Here is a 12,566-nt window from a genome sequence, read left to right as displayed (position 1 = left end):
AGATTTCTCCAGCTTCCTCATTTCCCCTCCCCCCACCTTATCTCAGTCCCAACCCTCGGACTCAGCACCCCCTTCTTGACCTGAAATCTTCTTCCCGACCTCTCCACCCCCACACCCTCTCCGGCCTATCACCCTCACCTTAACCTTCTTCTACCTATCGCATTCCCAATGCCCCTCCCTCCACCTTTTATCTTAGCCTGCTTGGCACACCTTCCTCATTCCTGAAGAAGGGCTTATGCCCGAAATGTCGATTCTCCTGCTCCTTGGATGCTGCCTGACTTGCTGCGCTTTTCCAGCAACACATTTTCAGCTCTGATCTCCAGCATCTGCGTCCTCACTTTCTCCCTGAAGGCAGATTCTGTCAATGTTTATCTGTTCATGATACCGTTACCCATTTCTTAGACAGAATGCTTTATAAAACTGTTTTTTTAAGATTAGACTACTTACAGGGTGGAAACAGGCCCTTCGGCCCAACTAGTGCACACCGACCCTCCGAAGAGCAACCCGCCCAGACCCATTCCCCCACACCTACACCTAACACCACGGGCAATTTAGCATGGCCAATTCACCTAACCTGCATATTTTTGGACTGTGGGAGGAAACCAGAGCAACCAGAGGAAACCCACGCAGACATGGGGAGAATGTGCAAACTCCACACGGACAGTTGCCTGAGCCGGGAATTTAACCCAGGTCTCTGGCATTGTGAGACAGCAGTGCTAACCACCGTGCCACCCACATAGCTGTGAAATGGGTAGAATGGGTATTAAAACTGCTCCCGTCTTCATAATCATTTTCTACTAACTGAGCTGCTTTGAATATTTCATTTGACAGAAAGTTTAAAATGAAAGTCTGACATTAAATCAGAAACTGCTGGAAATACACAATCATTATATTGATGGTATTTTTCTTCACATCCCTCTATTGAAGGTTTCTCCTGGACTGTGGCTTTCTGGTGCTGAATGGCCAATGTACACTTTATTCATATTTAAGTTTTAAAATATACTTGTTCATGATACTATTGAGTATTAGAGTTGTCAGCGTGTAATCATAAGATCACCTTGTTATAATGCCTTTCCGCATAAACCTACAATGCAAGCTTTCTCACTTGGTACAGCTAAGTCAAATATATTCCTGCCTCTAAGCTTCAGAAACTGATTTCCAAATGTAAAATGTGTTTACAACAAGTTATTTGGTTATTTTATCAGTGTAATGTTGCCTTAATGAGCCATTTGTAAGATCAGTACTATTCTGGCTGTCAAGACTATGCTTTTCTCCTATGGCCTTGGTTAAAGAGGCATTCCTATGTCTAGAGGCAAGGGAGCAAACTGCATTGGAATATTTGGAACATTGGCAAAGCAAAACCAGCTGCACTTTTGAAGTGCCAGTAAGTCTTTTATTTTTGTAAGTATATTCACAGTTTGGAAAATCTTATGAAGCATCAAGTGACATAGGAACAAAATCATGTGTGTAACTATTAATAGAATGGACAATGAAATGTGACAGTATAATTCCAAGTCTGAAGTTAATAATCTTTAAATTGCTGTTTATCTTTCGTAAATGTTCTTAGCAAAGCAAATGGGGCCAGAATTTGCTTTCACAACAGTGACAAACTAATGCCAGTCATTATTATTTATAGCAACCGGTGCAGCAACTTCATGCAAGAAACAGATGTGTGGCTAACCATGAAGATCCAAACGTTGCTTCCTGAAAATAGCATCTTGTCTTTCCATCTCTCAATTTTTCAGTGTATAAACTTGCTGTATTTGTCCATTAGTTGCACATTAAACTTGTCACAGACAATTAGGTCCTGTCATTGCAAATGAACGTACTCATTTACTGATGTGGTAATTTGTAATTGTTGCCAATCAATCTCCTTGGCACTAAAAATTAGCTGTTATAAGTGTGCAGCAAAAGTGACAGATTTTCATGGAAGAGTCAGAAATCAGGAGTCAGGATGTGAGGACTGATGGATTTGGAGCCACCACTTCCCAAGACAGGCCTGAGGTGAGAACAGAGGTGGGGTGGATGTCAAGCCTGACTAGTTAGAAGCACTGCTTTAATTCACTGGGACATCGGTCATGTGCTGTGGGGTACTGTTGACCCTCTAGCTTTCACCTACACTCACTCCATATCCCCTCAATTACCCAATGGTTTTCCCATAGCCCATATTCTTCATCCAAATCTGCCTCCATTTCTTCTCATTCAATATCTCTCTATGGACAAAATGCATGAGTTCTATGTAACAATGCTGAAGAGTCTTTGAAGTGCCATGAAATAAACAATCATCTCTTAAAACACCACTTTAAGACTGTTCCTCTTATATGCTCAAAAAGTTTTCAAATACAGAGACATTCAAACACCCCCTTAAAAAAACACTCACCTTTTAAGTGTTCATAAACCTATCAAACAGTCATTGAAAAACACCTTAGTCCTAAGAATAGCTTATAAAACCTTTATCAAAGCAAAGGTCACAGACATTTTCACAGCTGTGCGAACAACCCTTGTTGAGCAAACTTCCTTCATAGGATTTGAAGCTATGTCAAGTATCTATCATTGTATTCTAGTGCACAGCTATATCAACAAATCCTCCAGAACTCACTTCAACTGTATATTTGACATTCCCTGAACAATGAACATCTGTTCCTTCTTTCAAAGGCTCAACAGATGAACTTTAACAGAAGTCAGGAAACTGTTCAAATACTTTTAAAAGGCTTAATTGGTATAAAACGTAAAACACAGAGCACACAGCGCACATGAATATTTGATTTTCAATACACCTGAATGTAGAAGAGTACTAGAAAAAGTAACATTTACACAGTGCTGATCAATTTAATGGTTAAATACCTTCCAAAGACAGAGGCCTACAATCAATCACTGCATTAAAAGCATATCATATAGAATTTAATAATGATATTTGAAATTAACAAGACCTTTTAAACTCACCTGACAAAAAATCCAAATCCCATACCAGACATGCTCGAAAGTTCATGAGCTGTCTGACTTGAAGGGTTTTGTATAAGCTTCAGGAAACTACCACATCATTGGAAACTCAGGAAAATTCAAAACTGAAGTAAATGTTTAAAAGGCTGAATCTGATGTCACTTGAGGGTACATCATGTTGCATCTGCCATAGTTCCTGCACTAATCAAAACAGAGGCTGTCAGAAATCTAATGGGGAATTTGAGGTTATGTTCACCATTGCCTCTGCTTTTGATTACCGAATGGAGGTTTGCCATTGCAAAACCCAGTCTCGATCTTTCTTATTGAGGTTTTAAAATTAACACATTTTACTTATTTTACTTATTTGCCATTTTCTATCCTGTCTCAATTGATCTAATTTTTCTTTGCCTTGCTTCCTATTTTTTCCTACACTAGACTTGTCACTTAAATTACTGGTTTTACTTGACACCTCTTTCTCAGTTCTTTCTGGTTTATTTTATCTTTCAATCTGATCAATTAAGGAGACATCCTCTTGCTTGCCCTGTTGATATTTTTTGAGTGGTGGATGAAATGCATCTTTGCTTTAATTAAAATGCTTACATCCATTGTGTATTTGAAGAACTTACAGAAACAGAGACTGCCAAATGTTTCTTTTCTGTTTTATCTTTTTTGAACTGAACACATAATGCTACTAAAAGGCTTCTGAGTCATCTGAAACTACTTGAATAAGACAAAAGGGAATATTGTTGATTACAGGGGAAATCTAGTGACAGTACCAATGTTAACTTAACATTATTATTAAGTCTGTCTAGGAAAAGGCGAATGATATATTTTGTTTTTAACTAACTACCACAGTTACTGCAGCAACAACAAAACACTGTGCTCATGACTGCAGAACTGCCAATTTCTAAAAATGCATTTTGCCAAGATTGGCAGGCAGAGTAGAAAAGCTTGGCTTTCAATCTTTCACCCATCAATATCCTGTTCAGCTGACAAATTAACACCATACCCATTTACGTATTGGGAATTTTTACTTCCAGTACAACGACTATAATTTATCTAAAATATTTTCAGCTTTCTAGAATGGACTGATTGGTTGCTGTGACACTGAGCTCTCAATCCTTATAACCTCTAGTCCTCTGACAATTGCACTGCAGCTTGATATTCCGCATTCCCTTCATTGAGGTATCAAAATTTTATTTTAACTGTGAAAGCTTTAGGCAGTTTCCAATTCCCAGATCTCATTTGCATCCCAACTGCCAGATACAAACTCAATACAAGCAATCCTACACACTCTTTGACACAGGTCATGTGGGCATAGTGGGAGCCAGAAGCTCTGGGTTTGAGCCCCATCCCAGGACAAAATGTCCAGGAGCGATACATTCATGACACGGCCACATAGATTGATTACTAACCTGAAAATCCTTCCAACACACAAAGGGCAGTAAGAGTTGGAGAGATTCCTGATCAATTATTTGATGGAAAGGAAGTTGAAACCATTGCCATCAATACCATTGCCAATTCCCAATAAACTTTGATCCAGCACATATTCCATGTTGGAAGTGATTGCACGAAGGCAAAGTTAAGTGTGAGTGAGAGAATTATTTTAATTTATGTGGAAGCATAAAAGCAACACAAACTTTCAAGTCTTGCAAGATTCAGAATATCCGTCTAGATAAACTCTTCAGTCAAAGAAATGCGATGCAGTTCAGTCTGCAGAACCGGTCAATGCTTTTGTGTTTGCAGGACAGCCTAAAGCAATGATGGCAGACGTCTGGAGACCCTTAAGTGTTTGTTGTGCTTTAAATGCTTCTGTTAACCATTCACCCTTTAAAGTAAAAATTGTTAAAGATGCTTTTAAGCATGAATGAAGAAAATGTAACTGTCATTGAAATGTACATAAAACTTACATTTAAGCATTTTGAGTGAAACAAATGTAATGGTTATTTATAAAAATGTACACAGAATATTTACAATTTACTCCAGTGCTTCACAGAAGCAAAGATAACGTACTGAATTTCACACAAAATGTAGCATATAGGATCAAAGGGCATTGAATTTCAGATGCAATATTAACACAAGGCACTACTTAAAATGAGTCAATTGCAAATCTACTTAGTCTTTTTATGTCCCTCATGAAAAATGGACAGCAATCTACCTGTGCTTCTTTCAGGCGCTCAAAGTCAATGCTGAGGTATGCCTTGATTCCATCCAATGCACCTGGTAATGTGATCCCATGGATTAGCAGTACAAGTAACACCATATAAGGCATGGTCGCTGTGATCCATACCACCTGCCAATGAAACAGAAAAAATGGATGCATTTTATTCCATATTGATCCCTTATCTAATTCAGAGAGTCAGAAAACTGAGCTAATGCCACGATATTTCAGCTTTCCATCTGATTTTTCACAGAGATATGGCGAACTAAACATTCATTTGAAAGTTTAAAACAAATAATAGAATCCAATCTATAACAGTATATATGTTACACATCTTTCTCAATACAGTAGCCATATACGCTTAAAAATGATAGATAAGCTGTCATTCAGCCACCATCTGGAAGAGATAATGTGAAGCTGGTGGAATATAAATTCAATAAATTAAAAAAGCTGGATAATAAAAGAAAGTAGATTAATGATGACCAGAAAGCCATTGTCAATTGTTGTAAAAAAACTACCTGGTTCACTAATATCCTTTAGGAAAGGACATCTGCCATTCTTACTCAATCTAGCTGATACATGACTCCAAACTCACAGCAACAGGATTGACTCTAAACTGCCCACTAAAATAACCTAGCAAACCACTCAACTCAGTTACAATTAGGAAAGGACAATAAATGCTGGTCTTGCTAGCAACAAGCACATCTCATGAAAGAATAAATAAAAACTAAATAAGACAACATTAATATTTATGACAAAAATCAAGTCCAAACATGAGACAAAAACACTGCAAAAGGCTTCTGTATTACCCTCAGAAATCATATTTCATATCACATCACAGGTACATTTTTTAGATTTGTCACAATTACAGTACAATTGCAGTACATCAAATCAGTTCTGTAAGCTTCATACTGCATAGAAAGTGCATGGACCTTTCACAAGAAGAGGCAGCTTCTTGCAGCCATCCATGTTGATACAAAGTATAGCAGTTTCATGTTTCCTGAATCACTTTTTTCCATTACACAGTTCATGTTCAAATATTAAACAGCAATCTGGTAAGAAGTGGTAAAACAGTTTGCTTTCATCCACATTTTAAAATATCTCTTGGTGCATATTCCTTTAGGATGTAAGTGAGATATTGTGTATTCAATGGTTTTGCATTCCAGCATAGTCTAATTCCACAGTCATATAGTAGGCGTGCATGAGTTCCACTAATCTCGGGTTAGCAGTCAGAACTCTAGCTTATCATGTGAGTCCATCTATTGGATTTCCCATTTTTGCCAGCAACTTCTCCCACAAAGAGGTTTATCTAGATTTGACTCATTGTGTTTGCTTGCATATTTGCTCTCCTTCCCTTAATGAGCAATATAATAGTCATTATTTTATCATTCCTGATGGCAGGGAATAGGATTTTCTTTCACTATCTTACTAAAAACTAAGAACTAGGAGCAGGAGTAGGCCATTCAGCCCTTTGAGTCTGCTCGCCATTCAATAAGATCATGGCTGATCTTTTAGTGAATTCAGAAACACTTACCCATGCTCTCACTGTATCCCTTAATTCCTTTATTATTAAAAAAAATCTATCTTAGCTTTAAAAACGTTTACTGAAGTAGCGTCAATGACTTCACTGGGCAAAGAATTTCATACATTAACAACCCTCTGGGTGAAGAAGTACCTTCTCAATTCAGTCCTAAATCTGCTCCCTCTAATCTTGACTATAAGACCCCCCTCATTCTTCTAGATTCCAATGAATATAATCCCAGTCTACTCAGTCTCTCTTTATAAGACAACCCCCTCAACTCTGGAATCAACCTAGTAAACCTCCTCTGCACCCCCTCTAGTACCAGTATATCCTTTCTCAAATAAGAAGACCAAAACTGCACACAGTATTCCAGGTGTGGCCTCACCAGCACCCTATACAGCTGCAACATAACCTCCCTGCTTTTAAACTCAATCCCTTTAGCAATGAAGGACAAAATTCCATTTGCCTTCTTAATTTCCAGTTGTACCTGCAGACTAAATGAGCAAAATCACTATGAAGGGCTCAAAAGGGGGGAAGTTCCATCCAAACCCTCCACAAACATGTTGTGGAAAATCCAGACATATGTCCACAAGACTTCTAAAGAATGCAGATGTTTACTGCAAATAGCTAAAATCAGCCAGAGATTGATGGCCTATATTGTTTTTTTTTGCTTTAAAGATCAAACTTATTAAATAGATAAAGAACACCATTTGCTTTGGTTCTTGGCTCGTCTGGAATAGCTCTGAGTTTTCTGCAACTATTTGAATGTTGGACATACTGTTTAAACTAGTAGGAGGAGATATAGGCAGAGAATACTACTCATTACGAAACATGAAGAGAGAAACCATGCCTGAAATGAATCAGCTTTTAATCATTTTTTATGATAACCAAAACATGGCAATGAAATTCAATGGGACCTCCCACTCTGAACATCCCACTGAATGCATTGCAGGGAACCTGCAACTTCTTATTGAGATTTCATATTTCCGTGCAGTGAACAAGCTAATGAATGGAACTCAGTAACAGTTTTGAATTGTGGCAACCACTGCAATGTGGAGGGATTGCAAAACATTAGTTAAATACGGATTAAAACTGCAGATTTTATTGAGGCCAACACAACCCATGCAAACAGTTTGGGAAAACATATGTTTCAAGTGATGCTCTGATTCAAGAGGCCAACATTTCAATCAAGGTTCAGTGGAAATGAGCGTGCCCACAATTTGGCTACAAAAACCATTGAACTGATTCCCTAGCACAGACCCTGAGCCATTTTCAGAGCAGCAGTTTGAGGTCAGATGCCAGCTGCCCTCAAGCAAGCAATGGGTAGCCAATAAACTGAAAAGTAATGGAATTAGAGGGCTTATTAGGTCCCCGTTCCTGTGCCAACTGGAATTTACAGTTAGCAATGTGAGTAGTTCACTTGGTAACACACACTGGGTGCAGAAAATGGGGGAGGACCATGAATGTTCACATGAGGCACACCTCCCTTCACCGCAACTAAAGCTGCCAATGAGTCACAGACAGATTTGCTTCTTCAGGGTCACGGTCAGGGAATTCAACCACCCATCATATCTGATTGCAAGACAAGCCTACTCCCTGTCCTTTAATTGACTCCCCTTTCAAAATGATGCTGGACTTGTCTGTAACACACTCGGAAATGGCCCCAATGTCAGGCTCCCAAGGCCTGAATAAAAACTCATTGCAAGCTGCCAGATCATTTTGAAATTTAGACAACACATTACTATAGGCCAACTTCAAAAGGAACTCAGACCAAATCATGAAAAAAATATTGCTATACTCAAAATAAATAAAAACAGGCCTAGAGTTTTGATCACACAGTGCCCATTTTCAGGCACAAAGCAGCCTCCAATTTGAAGGGGAGGGAACAATCATTTTTTGGTCGCTGTCACATTTCTAGGCCAAAGCAATAACAGCTGACTGGCTACGACCAAACCTTTTACTGGAAAATGGTGTTCATGTATTAACTGTAAAACTATTTCAAAGTAAGTGTATTCAAGCCCTTTTGTTTGGTTTGAATCTCTCCTTAACAGCACACACCCAAATACCTGCACTGTTTCTGTTCTGCTTTAACAAACAGCATAAAGGAACCATTGCATCAAACAGTGAACACTATACATGTGCTAGGGATATCTAATGTTTTTTTTAATGAGATGTGAACTGACGCGCATCTCCATTGAGAACAGGTTACAATGGACACTTGAAACCAATTTATTAATCTGACAATAATTCCAGTAATTTTTTTTAAAAATCCATGTGCTGTTATTGATACTTATTCCCACAGTGCCAGTAAAGACATTTTTCTGCATTTTCTCCCCAGTGTCAAGGAACAGAGGCAGAGGCCATTCAGTCCATTGAGTCTTTACCCTCAATCTGTTAAATAATGCCTGATTTGTATCTTCACTATTTTATCAACTTGTTTTCCCAGTCCTTAATACTCTTACCCAACAAAAATTCTATAAATGTAAACTTTGAATCTTAATGATCAACAAATGACATAGACTCAGATTGAGAGTTTTCATGCTGGTAAATCAATCTCATTATTTTGTGGTGCATGAATCCATTGAGTCACCAATGTCAATGTTAATTGTACTTCAATTTATTCATGCAAGGTTAAAAAGCAAAATAAAAGATGTCTGCTGAGCTATGAATAAACTAACTCAACCTGATCTGCAAACTCTTTTAAACTTCAAACAATACATTCAGATCAATGACTTCATTTCAGAAATTCAAACTAAAAGAAAGCAATTGGTGGCACAGTGTTTAGCACTGCTGCCTCACAGCGCCAGAGACCCGGGTTCAATTCCTGCCTCACGCTACTGTCTGTGTGGAGTTTGCACATTCTTCCTGTGTCTGCGTGGGTTTCCTCCGGGTGCTCCGGTTTCCTCCCACAATCCAAAGACGTGCAGGTTAGGTGAATTGGCCATGCTAAATTGTCCGTCGTGTTAGGTGAAGGGGTAAATGTAGGGGAATGGGTCTGCGTGGGTTACTCTTCGGAGGGTCGGTGTGGACTTGTTGGGCCGAAGGGCCTGTTTCCATACTGTAAGTAATCTAATCTAAATTGCACTGGACATATGGTGGGAGTGAGGGGGAAGGATTCATTATTGCAGTGATGATGAGGATATGTATAAATTTAAGAAGAACCCAGATTGGATGGATTTGCATATTTGATCATCTCCATATACAAGTTGTGATCTCCTAAAAATATTCAACCATAATGGAACTTTATTAATTATAATTAATATTATAATTATAATTAACCAAATAACAAGAAACATTTTCAGGTGAAGCATTGTTAATCTGGTTATAGCATCAAAATAAACATTAGCAGAAATAAACAATTAGCTTCTAGTTGGCGGTGAATTCTTAATCTCATTTGGTTTGATAAAGAAATATTCCAGATCAGTTTACTGGTCTTGATGGTGTTTATATAATTGATCTTATCTGAAAAACAACACAGGTTGTTTTTTCAACTAATACATTCTTGATCATGAGAAACTGGGAATCATACCTTTCCTGATGTCTTTACCCCCTTCCAGAGACTGAAGTAGAGAATGATCACCACGCCAAGCAAGCAAAGGGAAAGTTGCCATCTTGGTAATCCCAAATTATGAATTCCAGCACTTTCATGAAGATGGAGAACTCCACGCCTATAGATATAAAATGGCAAGTTTGAGTAAGAGAAAAACAAGTCTATTAACAGCAACATTCAGTTGAAAATGTCTGGTTGAAATGACTGCTTAAATCAATCTAACTTCAATTGTGTCCATTTTATTTCAATCTATCAATCACCTGCAGGAATGATAATTATAAAATTAATAATGCAATGGAATCTGATTCTAAGGATCATTGATGTGGGAATTGGAAATCAATGTCACACTCTAATGAGAGTCAGTGTTCAGAGATTGGGAGTGAGGCATCTTACATAGTGTATTGCAGTAACCTTACGATGCATTAAGCTAATGGCTGAAAAAAAAACTGTTTTATATAAATATCCATGAACAGCCCTCTGTTACGTAACTGCCCATAAAGTAGCATCTCCAGTATCTTGGATCAGATGTTGAACATTTTAATTCAACCTCTAGATTTTTATTACACAGACAGATATTCATAGCTCTAAGTGGAACACCTCAAAGTTAGGGTTGGGATTGGATTGGGGGGTGGGGGGGGGGGATGGTGAAGGGGGCATGTGGAATTGTTTATACAAAATGTAAAACACATTCCATATCAAGTTCTCTTTCAAATTATTAGAATAGATTTTTTTTGTGGGCGGCACGGTGGCACAGTGGTTAGCACTGCTGCCTCACAGCGCCAGAGACCCGGGTTCAATTCCCGCTTCAGGCGACTGACTGTGGAGTTTGCACATTGTTTGCGTGGGTTTCCTCCGGGTGCTCCGGGTGCTCCGGTTTCCTCCCACAGTCCAAAGAAGTGCAGGTCAGGTGAATTGGCCATGCTAAATTGCCCGTAGTGTTAGGTAAGGGGTAAATGTAGGGGTATGGGTGGGTTATGCTTCGGCGGGTCGGTGTGGACTTGTTGGGCCGAAGGGCCTGTTTCCACACTGTAATGTAATCTAAATCTAATCTTCTCCAAAATGTCATTGAACAAAATTCAGTTCTGATTTTCAATTTCTCAATATTTTGAAAGACATATTAGAGTTTGCTTAAAGAATCAAGAAATTGCTACAGTCAACACAGTGCATTTAAATCTATTTGATAATGAGATTCAGTTTTATAAAACTGAATACATACATAGAACCACAGCCATTTAGGGTTAACCTGGACAACTTGCATTGAATATCACTATTGCAGCACCACTACAATAAATATCAATACTATCATGATACGCAATGGCAATGTTATTTAGTGAGGATATGCAAACAAAAGTCATGTTTTAATTCTTCATTCGTATTGACAGAACATCTGAAATGTGTTACATTACACAATACAGGGACAAGCAAATGGCTATTACAGCATCCTAGCAAATGGCACTGTAATCATGTTTATTTTACATTGCTGACTTGAATTAACCTCAATGACAACGATAAAATAACCTCATAGACAGTTCAATACTGCTGCAATGCCTGAGTCAGTGTACAGGAGTCAAGCATTCAGGGTAATTTGCTGTTACCACACCTCTTGCCATCTATAGCAATGCTCTGTAATATTACACTGGATCCAGTATCAGTACATGAACAAAAGCTATATAGATCGCAATGCTCCCATTCCTGATGAAGGGCTTATGCCTGAAATGTCGATTCTCTTGTTCCTTGGATGCTGCCTGACCTGCGGTGCTTTTCCAGTGCCACACTTTTTGACTCCTCAATGACCAACATTCAATTTATTACGTCTCACTGATGTCGTATGCCAGAAATCAATCCCTGCCATTCACAAAACTTACGTTGTCACAAAAGTCAAAGCTATAAAAGTTTGCAAAATCCCCGTGTTTTATACTCAAGTGGACAGAAAACACACACCACGTTTTTGTACTTGACAAGAATCGCTATTTACGACAAATAAATAGATTCTAATTACAGATCAACAGTTATAAATGGTTAACATGTGATTCTATTGGTTGCAACTCTAACTCACTTTTAAAATTAGGCAAAAGTCAATACAGCAGATGCTGGAGATTAGAGTTGAGAGTGTGCTGCTGGAAAAGGTCAGGCAGCATCGAAGGAGCAGGAAAATCAACATTTCGGGCAAAAGCCCGTCACCAGGACTTGAATTAACCTCAATGACAACAATAAAATAACCTCATAGACAGTTCAATACTGCTGCAATGCTTGAATCAGAACAGTGTTTTTCAATCCCCTTCTCCAGGTGCTTTAACTTGTTTTCAGACACTTAGAAAGGTCTCTGACTTATTAATGAAGTCATAGCTTAGTGCAACTGGTGAGGGGAAGATGAATTAGCTATCTTCAGGCTT

General features: G+C 38.5%; 1 protein-coding gene across 3 annotated transcripts in view; it reads right to left on the bottom strand.

Moving 5' to 3' along the window:
- Positions 1-12,566, bottom strand: part of slc6a2 (solute carrier family 6 member 2) — a 175,916-nt gene that overhangs the window by 75,597 nt on the left and 87,753 nt on the right. For all 3 annotated transcript variants that reach the window (XM_043707014.1, XM_043707015.1, XM_043707016.1), the window contains 2 exons: positions 10,153-10,291; positions 5,099-5,233 (listed from right to left, as the gene is read on the bottom strand). In XM_043707014.1, the coding sequence (XP_043562949.1) occupies positions 5,099-5,233; positions 10,153-10,291 (274 nt within the window). The remainder of the gene's footprint in view (positions 1-5,098; positions 5,234-10,152; positions 10,292-12,566) is intronic.

Source organism: Chiloscyllium plagiosum, chromosome 17 (assembly GCF_004010195.1).
Source record: "Chiloscyllium plagiosum isolate BGI_BamShark_2017 chromosome 17, ASM401019v2, whole genome shotgun sequence".
NCBI classification, from domain to species: Eukaryota; Metazoa; Chordata; class Chondrichthyes; order Orectolobiformes; family Hemiscylliidae; genus Chiloscyllium; species Chiloscyllium plagiosum.
This window is presented reverse-complemented; position numbering and strand designations above follow the sequence as displayed.